Raw genomic sequence first — 21,595 nt, 5'->3', positions numbered from 1 at the left:
TACTGTATATTCTGGCGTATAAGGCGACTGGGCGTACTGATTGTGTCACATGACTGGTGCACTCCCAACGCAATTACCGCTGACTGGTGCGCTCCAGCGCAATTAAGCTAAGTGAGTGCCTCCTCCGGCAACCTCCATCGTGAATGCATAGGTCACCAGCGTGCGCATCATCGGTCATGTGATCCCCGAACCAGGAAGCTGCTGTGTTACCCGCACGAGGGGCTGCTCACATGATGTTAATGGTGCAGGAAGCTTTGGCTTAAGGATTGTTCATTCACAACCTCCCCCGCTGCTGAAGCAACAGGTAGGGAATCGGTATGTCAATTCCGTATTCTAGCATCCACCAGTTTGGAGTGAAACCCGGCGTATAAGACGACCCGACTTTTCCGTAGATTTTAAGGGGTTAAAAAGTCCTCTTATACGCCGGAATATACGCTATTGGCAAATGAAAGGGATGAGCACTGAAAGATGAAAATCGCTGTTGTCTGTTAGGGTAAAAACCGCTTTAGGGTGAAGTGGTTAAAGTGAACCTTAAGTCAGAAAAAAAAATGTTTTACTCACCTGGGGCTTCTACCAGCCCCCTGCAGCAGTCCTAATCCTCTGGTCCCCTGCTGCCAGCTAGTTTTGTTTTTGCGGACAGGCCCGTCAGGACTGGCCAAGCGTAGCTTTTTCCGCATTCCTGACTGCAATTAGCGCTATTGCGGACCGCAACGCGTACAAAAATACGCGTTGCCGCATATCTATGCGTTCGTAATGCGGCCCGCGATAGCGCTAATTGCAGTCGGGAATGCGGAAAAAGCTACGCGTGGCCAGTCCTGATGGGCCGGTCAGCAAAAACGAAACTAGCTGGCAGCGGGGGACCAGAGGATTAGTGAGTGGCTGCGAGGGCACAGGACTGCTGCAGGGGGCTGGTAGAAGCCCCAGGTGAGTAAAACTCATTTTTTTCTGGCTTAAGTGTCCCTTTAAGCACTCAAATTCATGATTTAAAATGATCTTTCATTAGCTCAGGTATGCGGCAGGGAGTGAAGGGGTTGTTTACCTATAAGTGCACATCCTCCCTGCGCTCCAACTAGCTTGCACGTGTCCTATTGGATGCGTTACACGCCTCACTGCTTGCACTTCCTCCAAGCCAGAAGGAGGAAGTGCGTGGTGGTGAGGCTTGCAACACGTCCAATAGGACGCGTGCAAGCTAGTTGGAGCGTAGGGTAAACGCGCACTTATGGGCAAATAACCCCTTCACTCCCTGCCGCATACCTGAGCCAATTAAAGCTCATTCAAATCATGAATTTGAGTGCTTAAGCACTTGTTATTACTTGTGAGAGCATCACTGCTAATAATATTAGGAAACTCCTCAACATTTTAAATCATGCCCATTGCTCCAAAACATCCCTTAACCGTGCTACTTCTCAATATTGAAAAGGCGTCTGACACCTTGTTCTGACCTATGTTCCATACATTAAAGGAATTTGGCATTACTGGAGCCTTTTTACAGGCTATTACCTGTCTCTATAGTTTCCCACTATAGCTTCCCACTATGGTTTTCGAATTCAAGTATGTTAAGTACTTGGGGGTTAAGCTCACAAAGAATCCATCTGATGTTTGGGATCAACTATTACCCCCTCCTGGCTTCGCTTCTTGCCTTGTTAACTACCTGGGCCAAGATTTTGATCTCTCTTTATTGGGTGGGTTGACTATGCCGACAATACAGGTTTGCGTCATCGGCTATTTTTCGCTTAAAATATTGCTCTAAGTATATAAGGCCCTGGAGTTTTTTTTTTTAACTATTGGGTTGTTGCGGTGGTGGGTACAATTTGATCTTTTTAAGCAGGTAATTTATCCTCTTATACACCTGAATGATAATATTATTTGCATGTTGAATTTTATACTTTATCATTATTATGTACTACTGATACAGTATATTTTTTATTCCATACCGTTATGGTTTCCTTTATGCAAATTCTTCTGTTTTTGTTTCCTCCCCTTTCACTTGCCCTTTGTTTATGGTCTAAATTGATTGAGAAGAATTTGGCCCCTTGCATGGGGATAGCATTTGCTATTCCTGTTTGTCTATTATGCTACCTTTGATTAAATAAATATAAAAAAAACGTTTGAAACTTAACAAAAACGAAGAAAGCCTAAGGAATGTCAGAATTAAAAAAAAAAAAAAAAAAGCTGAAGGTAGTGATCACAAATTTGCCAAAACTTCACATTTTAGCCCCAATGTAACAGAAAGTTGCAGTTTATAGACAAATACATAATGTGCTCCCATGTCCTGCCCTGAAGGCATCTAAGGTTCGACTGTCAGTCCTGGATGTTACAAAAACAGTGATGAACTGCAATAAAAACCTTACGAGATTTTTTTCACTCTACTCTTATATTATTGTATGTCTTTGTGGGAGATATTTCTTCCACCTGTCACGACAGGTAGTGAAAAGAGATTACAAGTTTTGAGTTTCATAAATTAAATGAAGCAGGACTCACCTAGGCTGAGCCGGAACTTTACATGTGGAATAATTTGATTTGGAAGGTGTAATGATCCGCTCAGCTGCCTGCGCATGCAGGCAGCTTTTTGACCACTGTTTAGGTCTGCATTCTGCAGGTCTCTGGAAGAGAGACCTTTTGTCAGTTTTGCAGGTTGCTGCTGCTGAGGAATTTGCATATGTTTGTCATGCAAATTGCCTAGCCACATCCTTTGGAGGTTTGTACTATAAATACCATGTGATATCACAGACCTTCGCTGGTCATAAGGGTTTGTCCTGTGAAACACTCCTGGAGTGTCAGCCTTGCTTATTGTTTGAAGATTAGCTTAGAGTAATTCCTGGGACTGCACTAGGCATCCTTGCTAGAGCAGTCAGGATTGTATTATTTGTATTGCCTGTTCTGTCTGTCTGTCGTGCTTGGATCACACTAGCCTCTAGCAGTAGCGGCTGTGGATCCTTCTGGTCTGCAACTCTCTTGCTATACTTGGATCGCACTTGCTCTGACGGAGAGAGCAGTGGATCCTGCTAGCTCTGTTGCCTTACTTGGGTCGCACTCGCTCTGGCGGAAAGAGTAGTGGATCGTATCTCACACTTATCCCTGTTATTGTGTACCCGTCTTGTCTGCTGCGAACGCTTGCTGGAGGCTCGGTGAGGTGACCGTTGGGCAAGCGCTCGCGTCCTCTGTTTCATGTTTGTCTGTCGGTGGTTAGTTAGGCGTGCTTGTCTCTGCTGTGCTTAACACGCGGAGACCGCGCAGAAAACGCGTTCGCTGTTGCGAATGAGTGCGGTGTTCGCGTTTAGTGAGCGTTTGTTATTTTCCTTATCTTCTCATTGTATGATTTGCTGTGCCTTTGCTACTCTCGTGCTCTGCCTTGCTGTAGCCTTGTGTCACCTCTGGCAATCGCCTCTCTCGCAGACTATTTTTAAATGAATAATGTGTTTGCATTCATTAGCAGTAAGTAGAGGTACGATTTTTTTCCACTTCACAGAGCAAGAATAATTCTTTGTGACCAGCATTGCAGCTACAGTTTCTCCTTGCATTTTAATATACAATATGATATGGATTTAAAGAGTACCAGAGCAGAGATAAACTAAATGGTTTATACATAGCCGAGACTGGCTGAAATTACGGACCCGGTACCAAAAAGGGAGAAGACTGAGGACGACAGTGTGGGAGTGATCTGTGCACATGGGGCTGGAGGAAGCCCCAGGTATGTATAAAACTTTTTGTTTATCTCAGCTCTGGTTTCCTTTATAAAAAATTTAAATTGGGGAGGATGAACTAGGGCTTTTGCTTTCAGCTTCTGATTAGCCCATGCAAAGTACTGAATCATCCAATTGATTACAATACAATCTGAGGGGTGTGAGGCCCAGTGCACACCAAAACCGCTAGCAGATCCGCAAAACGCGAGAGGTTTTTGAAGCAGACTTTCAGAGCTATACTAGGCATGTTTAGAGAGTTTTTCTAAACATCCCTAGCATTTTCTGGAGCGTTTTTGTGTAGCAGATTTCATGTATTGTTACAGTAAAGCTGCTACTGAACAGCTACTGTAACAAAAACGCCTGGAAAACCGCGCTGATCTAGCGTTTTTTTCCGAGAGGTTTGCACTTTTCCTATACTTTAAATTGAGGCAGGAACGCTTCTGCAAACCGCAAAAGTGCTGCAGGACCCACGTTTGCGGTTTGCTAAAAACCTCAAACCGCTGGTGTGCACCACCCCATTGAGATACATTGGACAAGCATTTTCACAGGCGGAAGCAGTTTGCGAAACGCTTCAAAAACCGCTCGGTGTGCACCAGGCCTTACAATGCAATGGCTGTAAAAGCATGAAAAGTGTGTCAGTATCGAAGTCTGTAATTGGGTACAATTGTCTTGCAATCACATCACACTAACAAATGTTTCTACATGATTTCCTGAAGTGTAGTACTACCTAGCGTTTGTGTGATCCCCAAGCGATCGGCACAAAACGTTCACAATGGAAAACGGGCCTTGTTCAAATTCTAAATCGAAATCGCAAGCGCGGAGCACTTTTATGAGCGATTTTGTCAAGCAATTCCCCACGTTTTCTGAACGATTTTGTGTCTTTTTTTAAGCGCTTTTTTGGGGATTTTGGAGTGATTTAGGCCCGATTTAAAGAGCCCTGGACCTAATTAATACAAATTAGTTTAATTGTTTAATGAGTGTTCCGCACATGATGTATAAGGGGAGTAGTCCCTGCAATCCTTTGTGCGTTTGTTGAGAGGTGATAACGATGGTTCCTGAGTTGGTGGTTATGTTTGCTGCGTGTGCTTTCATAAGGAAAATGTTCCAGGCCTTGACAGTAAGACAAGACAAATAACATTTATATTGCGCTTTTCTCCTTGCGGACTCAAAGCGCCAGAGCAGAGCAGCAGCCACTAGGGCGCGCTCTATTGGCAGTAGCAGTGTAAGGGAGACTTGCCAAAGGTCTCCTACTGAATTAGTGCTGGCTTACTGAAAAGGCAGAGCCGAGATTCGAACCCTGGTCTCCTGTGTCAGAGGCAGAGCCCTTAACCATTACACCATCAGCCAACAATCAGACAGTACTGGGTGCATCCCCTGAATCAGAGCTGGGATTGGAAGGGCCAATCCCAGTCTATATATCAACATTTTTCTATCATCCGGATAATTTTTTTTTTTTTTTTTTTTGCTTACGCCAGGATGTCCAGGTAAGTTTCTTTAATCAAGTATGTGTAGCATACTTTGATGATGTCATAATTTTTCACATTGTAGTGCAACTATGCTGAGATGTGTCTGTGGGCTTGAATTTAAAAATATTTTAACCTAATGACATTTGCAACAGCAATAGGGAAGACCCAAATGTGATAGTATAGTCAAGTTTTTTTTCTTTTAAATATAACCACGTTGAAGCTATCAAAAATCGACTTGGCAACATCCTATTTTTCGAGAAACTAAGAGCTCGGATGAATGATAACATGAAAAAGTTCCACAAAATTTGGGATCCTTTAATTAACTATCTACTAAGTCCTGAGCAAACTGCAATGGCGCAGACTCAATAATCTCCCCCAGACCACACACTCTGGGAGCAGATATACTGCATACAAAGCCCTAAACGACATATCCCTCGTCTCTGGACTCCCTTGACCTTCTCTCCTATCCCTCTTTCGGTGTCTTCACTCACCTACCTCCTATTTCCCACTACTGTCCTCTTTCTTTCTCTTACACCTATTTACATCTAACGTAGATACAAAGATGGCTGATAAACATAACAAAAGCACCAACTGAAATATACTGAAGCTTTGAATGATGACCCCCTAAGCACCCCCCCCCCCCCTCTAAGAGGACTCTCTATGACACTTAGCACTCCACTAGAAAGGAACCTAGTTCCTTATTTAATAAACAAGCCTGACCTCGCTGGAGATCAGGCCCCTTATATGATAGTGTTAAGCATAAAGTTAAGGCGGACTCCATCCGGCCCTTCAAGGTTAGCTCTTTAGAGATTATACAGGTTAAATCCCCAGCACTAAATGCCATTGACATGGATTAGTAACACTTCAAGGGGAAGCATAACCTATTAAAGAGATCATTTGTGAATGTTACTGTTTAGAAATTTTAGAAGGTGCGATGTTTCACACTATGATATACCTTATAAGTTTATCATCCTGTACTACTACTTTGTTTGTACTAAATTATAAGCAATATTATGTATGTACTTGTTTTCCCCCTTTTACTACAAAAACTTTCAATAAAAACATTTGAAACTAAATATAACCACGTTATTGGCTAAAGTTATCATAAAAAGGTGTAGAGGTTTTTTGCATAACATTTTTTTTTTTTATTGTTTTTGGCTTTTTTTTTTTTTTTTTTTTTTAATGGCAAAAGTTGAATCCAAAAGTCAATTTAGTAACCATATAAAAAGAAATTAAATTCTCTTTATTTTCTAATTTTTCAATATACAGAAAGTTTTTTACATCACATATAATTCATAATACCTCATTCCCAGGGAAATAACAATATAAAAATTAACATTTCCAACAATAAATGTTAATTTTAAAACAAAGTATTAGTAGTGCAAACGTGTGTCATAAGTCTTTTGTTTCCGTAATTTTGCCCTTCTCCCGGAAAGGTTATGGCCTACACTTCTAAGGAAAGAACCTTCTTTCAGACAGTTCTGGTTCTGTATCTATACGACACATTTCTTGTACATGTTAGACTAAAACTAGTACTTGGACTGTCTGGTGAGTGCATTGTTCTCATCACAATTTTGCACTGGTTTCCACAGACTAAGGCTGGATCAACAGGGATATGTGATGGAGCAGGCTGGTGTTGAACTTTGTTCTCAGGTTGAACTTGATGGACGTATGTCTTTTTTCAACCCAAATAACTATGTAACTAATGCACAAATCTGTTTCAATGTTCTCTGTGGCATCATCATTGGGAAGATTATCCCCTGTACTGTAAAATAAATGAAAAAAAAAAAAATATATGGTAGATGAATACTGTTTTTTTTTTTTGTTTTTTTTTTAAGTAGTAAATTTTACTACATGTTGCCTGGCACTCATGCATATGTATGTGAAAGACATCTAATGTTCAACAGTACAAAAAGAAAGATGTATAGATAGGTCATATGAATCTTAGCACATGACAAGTAACAACCAAAATTAAAGTATGAAAGGTAGACTTTTTAGCCTACTGACAGCCATGCATTTAGTAAAACTTACATGTTAAAAGTCACACTAAATACTTTACATTCTATGTGTAGTAGTAAGTTGTAAGTATTTAACCCCTTCCCAACTGCCTAACGCTGAAAGGCATCAAGGAGCGGTGGGTAGCTGGGATTGCGATGCACGTGTATCCCGCTTGAATAAACAGTCTCCCAGCCTATGAGAAGAGATCGCCCTGATTGGCTGTCAGGGGGGATAAAAAAAAAATTAAAAGAAAATGCACATTTTTTATTTACAATTTAATTATAATAATAATAAAAAAACACTGCAGCATCGAAAAATGGGGATTCATGTGTTTGATCATTTGTATGGCTCTGCAGCGAGCCATTAAACCTGCAGAGCCCTGGAATGTAAAAAATTGCCTGGTCACTGGGGAGGTGAAAGCCAACGGCCCTCAAGTGGTTAAAGGTCATAATTAGCAGATTTATAAACGTACAGCCCAGAATCTGAATATGGCCTCAGAAACTCAAAAGATGTAGTGATTTTTTTTTTTATTTCCTCCCATTGCTGGCCCTGGCACCACTTCTTTCCTCAGTTTTCTGCTTGTCCAATCCACAATGGTATTTGTCTCAAACAGGATTTCCAAAGTGTTTTCAATTGTTCAACTGCAAAAGAAGAATACATAGATTATGTTTTTTTTGTTTGTTTACAGATCTCTGGCAACAGGACACACATATGCAGCACTACATTTTGAATATCGTTTGGGAACGTTGACTATACACAATATTGTGTTGGACACCTGCAAAAAGATCTGGCAAGAACTGCAGCAAGAATTTATGCCTTTCCAAAATCAGGAAAAATGGGAGCAAAACGTTGATTTGAGTGTTGTGGATGGCAAGCATGTCAGAATGGTTATGCCTGCATCCTCTGGCAGCCAATATTTCAAATATAGGACATTTTTCTCAATTGTCTTAATGGCTGTGGTGGATGGGGATTATACATTTGTGTATATAGATGTGGGTGCCTATGGCAGCTTTAGCGACTCGGCTGAACATTCCTGGGCCATGCCCTTGGCCAAATATATGTCCATGCACATTAATTGTTGATGAGTCATTTGCACTGTATGAAAATGTTATGAGGACAAGTGAAGTGGAATAAAAAAAAAAAAAAAATTCAACTACCGCCTCAGCAAAGCCAGAAAAGTGGCAGAATGCGCATTTGGCATCTTGGCTAACAAATGGCGCATTTACCATACTGCCATCAAGATGTTACCCACTAATGCAGTGACTGTGGGTATATTACATAACTGTGTGAACAATGCAAAGGCACATAGTTTACGAGGATGTGATCCCTTTCACATTTAGAAACTTTGTTGGCTCAATGTTGCGAGGAACCAATACTGCTCTAGCTCTGAGAGAGCAGATGGCACACTATTTTCTATCACCACAGGGTGCCCAACCATTGTAAATATCAATACCTTGTGTTTTTGCTTGCTATTATATTGGTGTGATTATTGGAGAATTATCCATTATATAATCAAATCTATGATTTTTTTTTTTTAAAGATTTTGTCTATTATTCTTATGAAATATTCCATACATTTGAGCACTATTAAGAAATCTATACATAAAGGGCCTGAATATGACAAAGATTTTGCTCATAACCACAGGATAACAAGGCATAGATTAGAGTGACCAGATTTTTGTAGGCTCAACCTGGGACGGGGGGGATGGGGGGACGGGGGGGGGGGGGGGGGCGAAAAATAGGGGGCGTGCCAAAAAATGTGGTGTCTGCAGCGCGCGAAAAATGGGCGTGGTCATGACATTCTATGGGCGGAGCTAACGTAATGATGCAACAGCGAGGCATAAGAAAGCAGTGTTTACGCCGTGATGTGGTCAAACGTGGATTCACATCATAGGTGTGCAGAAACTGTGTGATGCTATTTAATAGTATGCCATAACCCCAAAGCAGCAAACACAGCCAACTATGACCATTAAATAATAAACGCAGCAACAGTTACCCCAGACACCACAAAATAAACGCATTGCGGGCAACATTTCAGCACAAAATAAACGCAATGGGGGCAAACATGTCAGCACAAAATAAACGCACTGCGGGCAAACATGTCAGTACAAGATAAATGCACTGCGGGCATATATGTCAGTACAAGATAAACGCACTGCGGGCAAACATGTCAGTACAAGATAAACGCACTGCGGGCAAACATGTCAGTACAAGATAAACGCACTGCGGGCAAACACTTCACCTGCAAGAAAAAGCATTTACTCACCTGGCAGAAGACGTTCCCTCACGCAGCCGGCCTCTGGTGCCTCTGGTGTGTGCAGCTCCCCCTGGCCTGGACGATCTTCAATCTCCCGCTCAGCCTCTCACAGGCAGAGCAGGGCTACGGCAAGATGGCGTCCGGAGGCGGAGCCCTGTACTGGAGACAAATAGTCTCCAGTACAGGGCTCCGCCTCCGGACGCCATCTTCCCGTAGCCCTGCTCTGCCTGTGCCTGCCGGAGGAGGACAATGCAGGCTGGAGCGGGGCTGCGGGGAATGAACTAGCGCAGCGTCTAGTAGACGCTGCGGCTAGTTCACTGTACGGTGGCCAGAGTCCCGAGGCCGGGACGTCCCGCTGCTAAAAGCGGGACGTTTCCCGGGACCTCATGCAGCCTGGGACAGCGCCCCCCGAAGGCGGGACGCGTCCCGGGTAAAGCGGGACGTATGGTCACCGTACATAGATGTGTGTGTTTGTATAACTAGGATGAGACCTAATTTGCAATATAAGCATGTTATATGAATAAGAATATTGCCTTCTTCAATATGACAGTAGTATTATAGAGTTGAGACATTAAAATAACACGCAATGATGTAGGAAAAGCAAAGATCAGTGTGGAGATAAGAATGAACTTACTTTTTTCAGCTTTATCTCGTTCAAACAACTCATCCCAGATGTCCTCTGCAAACTCAGCAGCAATATCAGCCCACACCAGATTATTCTTGGGTGTATCTTTGAATCCAGGGGGCTTTTTATCACAGAACTCAGGATGCCCCTGAACTTTTGATATCAAATCCTCCATTGTGAACCAACTTCGGTGACTCATGATGCAGTTTTTATTCTCCTTCTTCTAATCAAACAGGAAGTGCACGCTGCCCTGGAAATACTTCACATTTACAGTGACACTGACAAAAGCAAAAAGGATCACAAAATCGATGCTGTAAGCGCTTTTTTCAAGCGTGTTGCGCTTTTTCTATACCTTCCATTGAAGCCAAAACGCTCAGAAAATGGTACAGGTAGCGCATTTGCGATTAGAAACAAATCAAAACATATGTGAACACTCTCATAGTAAATCATTGCACAAGCCCTTTTAGAGCGATTTCAAAAATCCCCAGCTCTAAAAAAACAAAAAAGTGCTCATAGAGTGAACAAGCCCTTATGGTGCGTTTCCACTGGAGTGGAAACCGCCGCGAATGCGCAGAGTTTCCCCGCAGGCGAATAGTGCTGGGAAACTCTGCCATAGGGAGTAATGGTAACGCCGGGCGAATCGCTTTTCCATCCGAATCGTCGCGGGAGGCTGCGGATCCCATAGCCGTGCATGGCACGGCTGATGGGATTCTTCTGCTTTCCCCGCCGACCTGGAAGAGCCGGCTCGCGTCTCGCAGACGCGCACCGCTCGAATGGAATCGTGCCCTCACTGTAGAGAAACAGAAAATGGCAAGTCAAAATTAAAGTTTACCAGAGATCTAAACATATGCAGAATCGATACTTACCCAAGGCTTCCTCCAGCCCCATAAACACGCGCAAGTCCCTTACCCTCCTCCCACGGGTCTACCGTTCAGCCGCAATCAGCCCGGTAACTGGCTCAGTCGGGTCCAGTCTGGGACTTCTGCGCATGTGCGGACCTCCTGTGCATGGGCAGAAGACCCCCACTGACGCAACTGAACCTGTTACCGGGGCTGATCGCGGCTGAACGGCAGACATCGGGAGGACAGCGAGGGACTCACATGTTTATGGGGGAAGGCTGGAGGAAGACCCGGGTAAGTGTCGATTCTCCCTATGTTTAGATCTCTGGTACACTTTAATTCTGACTTGGCATTTTCTGTTTCTCTACAGTAAGGGCTGTTTTTCATTGTGAACGTTTTGTGCCGAAACGCTAGGTAGTACTACACTTCAGGAATTAATGTAAGAACAATTCGTGTGATGTGATTGCAAGGCAATTGTACCTGATCACAGACGTCGATTCTGACGTATTTTTCATGGTTTTACAGTCATTGCAGTCTGACACCCCTCAGATTGTATTGTAATCGTGTACACTAGGAATCGCGATCACATTTACTTTTATTTGTAAGTATCGATTGTGCACAGGTTTAGATCTCTGGTTTACTTTAATACATTTCTAGTAGTAAAGCAGTAGAAGAATCTCTCAGCTGGGCCAAACACGGCAATAAAAACTAGAAGGCAGTACTTACCCTTTCTACCGTTACAGTATAATCTCGTTATAATTAACTGTAGTATAGCAAACTAGCTCTACAGGTACTGGCCAATCTCCATTATAAGTCTATGGGAGCAATGCCCGGTATAGTAAACCTAGATATAATAAAAGTTCTGTTATAGTAAACATGTTTTTTGTCCCCTACGTGATGCCGACTCTGGATATAGTAAAAAGTGGGCGAAGCATGCATCATATGTCAGTGTGAAACCCAAGCTCTACTGCTCTCTTCAGGTGGGTTCTGCAAAATACATGCTGCAAGTCCCGCCCGCTGAGGTACTGGAGCCACTCACAGGAAGAGAGTGGCTGCCTCTATTCAGTGACTGATGCAATTTTTAACCTCTCTGCAACCGCCTAATGCCGATTGGCAGCCGCAGAGTGCCTGTGCCTGCCAAAGCTCCTGCATCACGCCATATGGCATCATCTCGCGAGGAGCAAATTAGACTGGGGCTCGCGCTCAGAACAGTAAACAGAGTGAGGCACAGTGATCACCCTGCCAGCGGCTGATCAGCACTGGCAGTCTGGTTTCCCTATTTATACAGTGAAATGTATTTATATAGCACTGACATTAACGTAGCGCTGCACAGAGTACTGCCTTGTCACTTAACTGACCCACGGAGGGGCTCACAATGTAATCCCTGACATAGCCATATGTCTAGTGTACATAGTGTAGTCTTTGGAACATCGTGTACGGCCAATTGGGGGGGGGGGGAAGAGAAGGGGAGGAGAGGATAAAAATCAAAGCAAAAATGTCTCTCTTTTTTTATAATTATAACAAAAACAACAACAAAAAAATACAAATCACAGCAACAATCAGAGACTACCAAAGGGAAGATCTGTTGGTGAGAATAAAAGGAGGTAAAATTCATCTGGGTGCAAAGTTGTATGACCGAGAAATAAACGGTTACTGTGAAGTGCTGAATTGTAAGAAATGGCCTGATCACTGAGGAGGAAAGGGGGGGGGGGGGGGGAGAGGGGGTTAAACCTCTGGTCCTCAAGTGGTTAAGGATCCCTGGAGACTGTACCAGCAATTTGTCCATCCTGCCTATGCAGCCCTAAGGTATACTTAACCTTGTAGAACAATAAATGTGCAAGTGCTTGTACTGTACCTCCAGTGGGAGGACAGAGTTGCTTCTTTGCAGCAGAGAAAAGTACCAGGGCATGCTGGGCCATTTATAGGACAATTTCTGATATAGTAAACTGTAACGAGATTATACTGTATTCAAAATAATAAATAAATATACATTTTGGCAGACATTAACTTATAAAAAAAAATTGAATGTAGGTTTCAACTATATACTGAAAGCATGAATTTACAACAGATAAATACCTTACGACTTCATCAGAAAAAACAGAGCTAGACATATTGGATGGGCATGCCTTGATCTGTCTGGTGGTTTTAAGGTCCCATTCTTCCTTTTCCTCTTTGCTTAATTCTTCTAATGGACAGTTGTACTTCTCTTTATCTGGGACTGGGTTTAGGTACATGGGGTTGTACCTGCTCCATCGCACTGGAATCAGGCTGTAAGAAGAAAGAGAACATTACTTACTAGTAACCTCTTTTCCAGGAATCGAAAGGACAGCACCCATGAGAGATAACCTCTCCAATGTGAATATGTTCAACTTGTTCTACTTCCTGTACAAATTATAGCCACAGGGTATACATGTGCTGCAATCTCACACACTCTCAGTTAATAGAAAAGATAACACCACCTAGAATCACATTTCAAATAATTGTTAATACAAATAAAATGGTCGGGTTGTTACCATAAGGTGCTGTCCTTTCGACGATAGCTACAATAGCTACAAAGCCAGTCTAAGATGTTATTTTTCTGACATCTCTGTTAATTGCTCACAGGGGCTTTCTGTTAAAACCTGAAAGACTATATTGAGATATCAAGTTAGAGTTCTGAAATTCATCTGAAAAACTAAAATTTTACACCTGAATCTCCAGGGTACATAACACATAATTTCCCCCCTTCTTTCTTTATATTACTGCCTTTTGGCTGCACACTGGGTTTTGTTTTGTTTTTTGATAATCCTTGTCTTTACCATCTCCTGCTGCTGATCCAAGCTGAAAAGGTACAGGAACCTTGAACCTTAAAGCAGTAGGATCAGCCATAATATGGCAGGGAAAAAAAACACATATATAAGTAGATAAATACTTGATCTACTTACGTAACACATGTATTATACTGTCCACGTTTTGATTTCAGTGAATGTTATATAGTAAATGACGAGAATTCTGTTCCTGGTGGGGGCCATGTCTTTTGCCCACAGTTAAGGTTAACTCGTGATGTCATTTCTGCCCTTTACTTTTTTTTTTCTTGTGTCCTCCAATCGCTGAGTCGCCTCAGCCTTGCTTGTAAACACAAGTGAGTAGGGGATTAGGTTTCAGATAAGCAGCTGGCAGGGAAACAAAAGGGAAGAGGAGGAATACCGGTAGATTATAGATAAAAAGAACCCCCAGCATGCAATTCTTTGGCACGACTACTAATTGGGCCAGTGCTCCTTAAGTATGTGATAACTCCAAATCATAACAGCAGAAAAAGTTTTGAAAGTTTTGAATGCAGCATTAGCATCTTTATTACTTAATACACTCAGACCAGTTGCTGTTGAAATTTGATTTTTATGGTGACGATACCGCTTTAAAGTGTCTATCCTGCACAGGTAGGTCAGGCATATCAGAATTAAGAGATTCTTCAGCATAACCAGGCACAGCCTTTGGGGCCTGAAAGGTATAACCATTATTACCCTGGCTCTGTCCTGGATGATTTTATGAAATATCCTTAGAAATAGTACGACTGAGGAATAAATGTAGGCATTAAGGGAACAGAACAGTTTTTATTTGGAACTGCCCTTTGTTGCAAAGCAATCATTAGAGGCCCTGATCAGTTGTAGATCTTTTGGAATATACAAAGATGTACTTTTTCATTAATAGCTTTCAAGGACAACACACTATACAATTTTCAACATTTCAATTCAAAGCAAAAATGGTATGTGTTCCTTCCCGATGATTCAGATTCGCTACTACAAAATGCTGCTGCTGTTGCTTTAAATAGTAAACTGATCTTTGATGAGTGAATGATAGTCTTGAAGGGCTTTCCAGACTATTCCTATTACCTTGCCATTTGAGGACTACTGACATTTGCTGCTGAACAAAGTACTGTTAACTAGAATATCATCTGTGTGCTCCAACCTCCATTATTTTTGTGCTATTTCTGAGGTAAAAAATTCCATAGATGTCCTGTCGAAAGAGGATTAGGGAAAACTCCAACCTTGCAGAGATCTCTGACATAGGATTAAGTGTTCTTACCAGTAGCTCGTATACAGCATGAATAGTGCCTCTGTACTGAGTAGAGGACAGCCAGTGCTTTAAACGTAGAATTTGGAGTAAATGGACCAATCGGGAGGTGGGTCCGTGTGGGAGGACGGCATGACGTAATGAAATGGGTGTGCCTAGAACGGGGCCATCCTATAGAAAATAACGTGTGCCGAAATCGGGGCGTCCTCATTGGGTGAAACAAGGGTCAGTAGACCGGTAGCATTGGGGCGGGATGACGTCACGGTGTGTATGCAACAGCATGATCATCTGGACCAGAGGGGGTATGCGCGTGCGCTGTAATAGGCGTATGCGCATTGGATAAACATGTAGAGGAAGGGAGAGACCGTGGGATCTATTGAAAAACTGCGCACCTGCGCAGTGTGTATGTTAAGTACGGGGTAGCCATGTATGGGGCTGGTAGGAGCAAAAGGACTTGGTGCATGCGCAGTGTAAGCGCGGAAGACATAGGGTGGCCATTTTTAAAGAGGTCTGGTTTGGGCCAGAGGTAGGCTTTAAATAGAGTTGTAATTAAAAAGAAGAGACAGCGTTCATATTAAATAATGATTAGATGGAGAAGACAGTGGTGATATTACAAGTGTCAGCTAATAAAATACTGAGGTTTTTGTGAGAATTGTGAAGTATCGTTGTGTGTTATGCTGCCATCCAGTGGTGAAAAAGCATTATATTTCTTAAAAAGAAAAAAAAAAAGATAAAACAAAGGGGCCTGATGAATAAACATTACATAAACAACACAAAATTTGCACATGCCATTGTAGATCATATAAATGTATCAGAAACTTGCATATACATAAAAACCACAGCACCGATAATGTTACTAAAGTGCTTAATGGAAAATGCAACATAAAACAGCAATGAAATATAAAATGATAAAAGTGTGGTATACAAATTAGGAATGATTGGCTACATAAAATTTTAACTAATAAAAAAGTATGATCAAGGGTATTTTAAAAGGAGCGACTATAGGAAAATAAAATAATCCAGAAAGATGAGTGGTGTTTCAGTGGATTTTTTCTAATTGTTCGTTTAGTCCGTCCGGGACTAAGGTTTTAAAAATCTGTATCCAATACATTTCGGATTTTCTAAGGTGATCAAGGGCATCCGGTGAGTATGCCCGTACTGAATCAATAATAATGATGCGGAATAAGTCGGTATTGCTATTGTGGTGCGTGCAAAAGTGACTTGAGACACTGTGTAGAGGAAATTTATTCATGTTTCTTTTGTGCTGTCCGATTCTACTAAGTGCAGATTGTGTGGTCCGCCCCACGTACTGAAGCCGGCAGGAGCAAGATATGGAGGTAAATGACATGATGAAAGCTGGTGATAAAAGCTGTGAAAGTGTATATAAAATTGTTTGCATCCACCGGTACGTTTGGGTTTTATGTGGTACATGTCAACGTAGAGTGCCAGATCCAGAAAGTGCCGGCTGCTTACCTGGTAGCAGTGTTCCGGCGAGTCCTCCAGGACGGCCCCTCCTGAGATTGTGTAAGTCCCCCCCCAAATCGGAAACACCTTAAGAGAATTAAAATAATTAATTGATGCAGTATAAATCCCACCTCCTCACAATCTCCCACAGTTTATGCAAAGAGAAGAATAACGAACCACACTCCCCTTATAAATAAAAGGTAAAAGTCAGGGTTGGGAACTAGGCGGCCGTCCTGGAGGACTCGCCGGAACACTGCTACCAGGTAAGCAGCCGGCACTTCCTCCCTTCGTCCTCCAGGACGGCCCCTCCTGAGATTTAGCGAGAAATTTACCCTTGGCTGGGATGACTGCTTGCAGAACTTTACGACCAAAAGACTGGTCTTGAATGGAGAGGAGTTTAACTCCGTAATGCTTAACGAATGTCGAATGCCTGGACCATGTGGCAGCCCGACAATCTGTTTCAAAGAGACTCCCGACCTTTCTGCCCATGACGTCGATAAAGATCTGGTCGAATGTGCTGTAATATGAGCAGGTGCTATTACCTGAGCTTCTGAGTAAGCAAGAGTAATAACCTCCTTAATCCATCTAGACACCGTAGCTCTAGAAACCTGAACTCCTGTTCTAGAACCTCCGAAAGCTATCAGAAGGTTAGCTGAATTTCTCCAGTCCTTGGTTCTTCCCAATGGGACATGAAGTCTAAGATGCAATATAAGTACTACCTCCTTCTACCTATCCTGAGTGCATTGAATCAGTAGGAGATTTAGCGATGGATTTAGGTGGGTATATCCATTTGTTGTGGAGGCTACGTGGAAAACCAATTACCGGTAACCATACTTTTTGGCTTCTGCTTGCCTCCACCATAGGTGACCAATGAGAGTTAGAATATAACCTCTTCTCAGGATAGGACCACTCCAAGGATTGATTTCTTGGTAGATCCAAAACGATAGAGCTTTATGAATGTGACATAAGAGGCCCATGCGGTAGCTTCACCCTCATATCCAGTGAGCTTAATTTCCCTCTTTTTTAATTGAGAAATTAGCACATAAGGAAGAGATACAAATTCCCTGATCCTTGTGGAAAGCAGACCTAAGTTTCGTAGAAATAAGAGCGGTAACCTGAAATCAATTCTATTCTTCAGGACAGACATGGATGGTGGTTAAATGTATAGGGCCTGTATTTCTCCAATACACCTGGCCGCCGCTGTCACCACCAACAAACATCTAAGGACTAAGTCTGTATAGTGATAGCCTTACTAATTCAGACGAATGACAGCCTCACTTTAGGATGAGCAGACTGTTGGAATGTAAGTATACTTGAATTCTAGTCTCAGGTACTAAAGTCTAGTAAAGACTTGAGATACAGGGTCTCTTTAAGCAGAGTTTCTCGGAGAGAAATGATACAGTCATGTACCAGGAACATGTCCCTCTTGGAAGGCCACATAATGGGTTATCAGGTCTAACTGCCCCCGACAGTTAGACGACAGACACCATAAACAAAGCCGATATTTACAAAACATTGCATTCTTTGTAACTAGGTTATCAAGAAATAGCTTATTAATTAATGAGGTGGGTCTGGGTCACATGCCCATGCCAACACAAGATGCTTAATAAAGCCCTTTGAACGGTGAAGAAGGCTGTCTCCGCTATATCTCCTGTATGCCGATGAGTTTCTGGTGCCGGAGCAAAAGGTGTGTGGTGCTGTTGCCAATGGCAACTAGCATATAAATTCTTACACAGACCATGCCTTCAGATATCGAGAGGCCACTATAAAATGGCCTGACCCTGCTTCACAAAGATCATCCAAGATCTGCAAGAACAATAGTACCTTTACCAAAGGTAGGGCTACAGCAGATGCCAAACCTGTTTTGGTCAGTCTGACGCAAAAAGAATACCTGTGGTCTGATCCTACATCCCTTTTTGCAGTACCCTTCAAGAGGGAAAAAACAAAAAACATATGCTCCCCCCAGTGCCGCAAAAAAAAGTGTTCACACTCTGGAGAAAAAACGAACAACATTGTTCCAAGCAGAAACCAGGTAGCTGCAAATTGTCAAACATATTTGTTCGGATGCCAGTTCTGAGATGGTTGTTTGCAACTCAACCTACATGCTAGAATAATATCCCTTCCTTTGAGATAAGCTGATCTCAAGGAAGCACCTTGTTCACTGCCCAGCAGAATGTCTGAGCATAGGAAGTTTAAGATTATGGGTGGACTATAAGTCCCACTTGTTAGTTTAAATTGAGTCACAAGTGTAATTCCCAGTGTGAAGATTCACGAATCTGTTTTCCAACCGATTCTCTCATTTCTGGAGAGTACTCCAGACTGCCAGTAGATTAAAGAGAATATTTTCTCCAGTGAAGCACACCTGTCATGCATCTAATTAAGATTAAGATGCCCTGTACAACTCCAGAGTCTTGCATCTGTCGTAATAACGAATGGATTTTATAATCCATTCGATTGCAGATTTGGTTGAGAAGTCCATTTTTAGGGAGAGTGTCACTGGATCTGACATCCAGATCGATTTCTCTATCCAACCACTGACATAGAATTGCTGTTTGAAATATTTTGTAGACAGCTTGTGCATAAGCAACAGCTGGAATACAGGCAAAATGAAAGACATAGCTTGTCTGTGACCGCCTTTGCTCTGAAAAACTATCAGAGTGTTTTTGATCCAATCCTTTCTGCAGATCCATCCTAAATACTCTACAGTTGTAAAACAACCTGCATATTATCTTAGGTCTTCCTTCATTTTTACAGCTAGGTAAAGCTAGAAAATATCTTCTGTATACTCAGATTGCTGCTATTAAAATCATTTTTTCATAAAGATCCTGGGAACATTTGTAACCCATCCAGGAAGTACTCAGGACTGCAAATGAAAAAGACTTGGGATTGAATCCTGAATTGCTGCCTCAGCATTTATGTTGCGCTTCTGTCCCGACGGACGGAAGGCGTCTGAGCTGCAGCCATTAAGGTATGCTCAGTAGGCAGTAGCAGTTCCAAAGAGCCTCACCCAAGGCCTCCTTACCGATCAGGTGTAGGCTTTCTGAACAGGGAGAGCTAAGGTACTAATCCCAGTCCCCAGTGTCGGAGGTAGAGCCCTTAACCACCACACTAGCCACTGTCACTATAACCCTCCTGGCGGTTTGCTTAAAAAAAAAAAAAAAAAAAAAAAAAAAAAAAAAAAAAAAATCGCCAGGGGGCAGCAAATCTTTTTTTTTTAATTTTTTTTCCCCATGTAGCGAGACAAAGTCTCGCTACATGATAGCCGCTGATTCCGATCCACCCCATATAGCTGCCTGGCACTGATTGGCCAGGCAGCGCACTGGGTCTGGGGGGGGGGGGGGGGGGGCGGCTGCGGCGCGATGGATAGCGGCGTATCGGCGGGTAGCGGCGGCGATCGGGCACTGCACAAAATTATGCAAATCGGCCCAGCGGGGCCTGAGCGGTGCCTTCCGGCGGCATAGCCCGAGCTCAGCTCGGGCTTACCGCCAGGAAGGTTAAATTATTTTTTTTTTTTAAACAAACTTGCCATCAGAATAACTTACGCGTCAACCCTGAATCTATTTATATGCAAAAAACAGTGTTGCAATTCAAATGTCTATGTGCAGAATCCCTGCACATAATTAAGTAAAAACACATCTGCTAATAGCTTGACTCCTGTGCATATTCCCTGCACAAAATTATCTTCTGAAAGCACACCTGCTACCAGCATCATTATCTGAAAAGAGCACTTGCTATTGCAAACAGAATGTCTGTGTATAATCATTACACACCATTGTTATCTGAAAATTAGCTTTGCAAACTGAAGGTTTCTGTGCATATTTTTTGCATGTAATTCTGCATTGCATTCAGAACGCTGCATTCAGACTATGTGCCAATCCCTGAATATAACCCCTATCTGAAATACACCATTGCATTCAGAATATCCATGTGCTAAGCCCTGCACATAATTCTTATCTGATAAGTAGCATTGCATTCAGGATCTGTAAAGCACACCTGCTGGCAGATAAACTAAGCATGCATATAATTGTTTGAAAATGTATGCACACAAATCATTAACAGAAAACCCAAACTTGTTATAACATTTGTGCACAAATCATTACGTGAAAGTATAACTGCTTTCAGAATATTATGGCCAACCAAAATATGTATGCATGTATTTGCATAATCCGCACCACAGCCATTCATTGTAATCAGCCATGCTTCAATCAAAATGCACAATCCCTGATTGTGGAAAAATCTACTTTGAGACCCAGATTTAAATGATTCCAACAATCAAGTAATTGATTATGTATATGGCTGCTCCCCTGTGGTATGAACGCTTGAATTTGAGGGAATTGCCAGAACAAAAAGGTGTAGCCTGCATAGGGCAAGAGGGTAAAGCTGCCCTGAAAGCTGAGAAAGTTGTAGCCATTTCCTGTTTCATGGGTTTCATCAGGTAAAATAAAGCTACTGTGGTACTTTCAGGTCTAGGAGCATAAGACTTAGACTTGATATAACTGACCAAACAAAGTCTTAGAGGTTCCTTCAGGCAACTTGCAACCACATTTAGTACATCAGCTAGACTTCGAAGTGCTTTTGAGTTTCTGTAGTACTCAAACACCAAGAGTCTTACTAACATGTATCCTTTAACAATATGACAGGAGTCTGCAATAAACACTGCAATGTGTTTGCTTACCGGTGGATGTGACCTGACTGCTCAGTTTCACCAGTTGCAGCACTCTCCTGAGCTTCTGTGGTGGGCCCACTTGACTGCACCATGACCCCCTCAGAGCTGTAGCGTCTGCGTGTATAGCGTGGCCATGGCGGTTTACAAAACTCGCACTTTCAGCCGTCTAACACGATCAGTACGCATGACGTTTTATGCATGACGCAGTACGCACCACGCGCTCACGCGTATCCAATGATGCATACATGCGACCTATCATGCAAACTTGCGTCATATTCGGGCATCCGGAAAATCCGGCATCTCTGCTTACCGCCGCCATGCCCGCAGAAAGTATAATGAAGAGAGGGAAACTCTCCAGTCCCCTTCATTCAAAATAGGAAAAAACAGGTAACCACCTGCTTAGCTTCCTATTCTAGGCCGCACACCAGTAACAAGCCTAAATTATACTTTACAAAAAAACAAATAAAAAACAATAAAAATGGTACAGCAGGTGCCAACAGGCTCCCCTACTGAAAGGAACAACCTTCCCTGGTGCTTCCGTGGTGAGG

At 42.5% G+C, this 21,595-nt stretch overlaps 1 protein-coding gene across 1 annotated transcript in view; it reads right to left on the bottom strand.

Moving 5' to 3' along the window:
* MRPS7 (mitochondrial ribosomal protein S7) overlaps window positions 1–21,595 on the bottom strand; it is a 144,933-nt gene that overhangs the window by 72,005 nt on the left and 51,333 nt on the right. The window contains exon 2 of the mRNA XM_068261939.1: window positions 12,944–13,135. Within this exon, the coding sequence (XP_068118040.1) occupies window positions 12,944–13,135 (192 nt within the window). The remainder of the gene's footprint in view (window positions 1–12,943; window positions 13,136–21,595) is intronic.

Source organism: Hyperolius riggenbachi, chromosome 12 (assembly GCF_040937935.1).
Source record: "Hyperolius riggenbachi isolate aHypRig1 chromosome 12, aHypRig1.pri, whole genome shotgun sequence".
Taxonomy (NCBI): domain Eukaryota; kingdom Metazoa; phylum Chordata; class Amphibia; order Anura; family Hyperoliidae; genus Hyperolius; species Hyperolius riggenbachi.
Note: the sequence above shows the minus strand (reverse complement) of the source record. Positions and strands in the feature narration are given on the sequence as shown.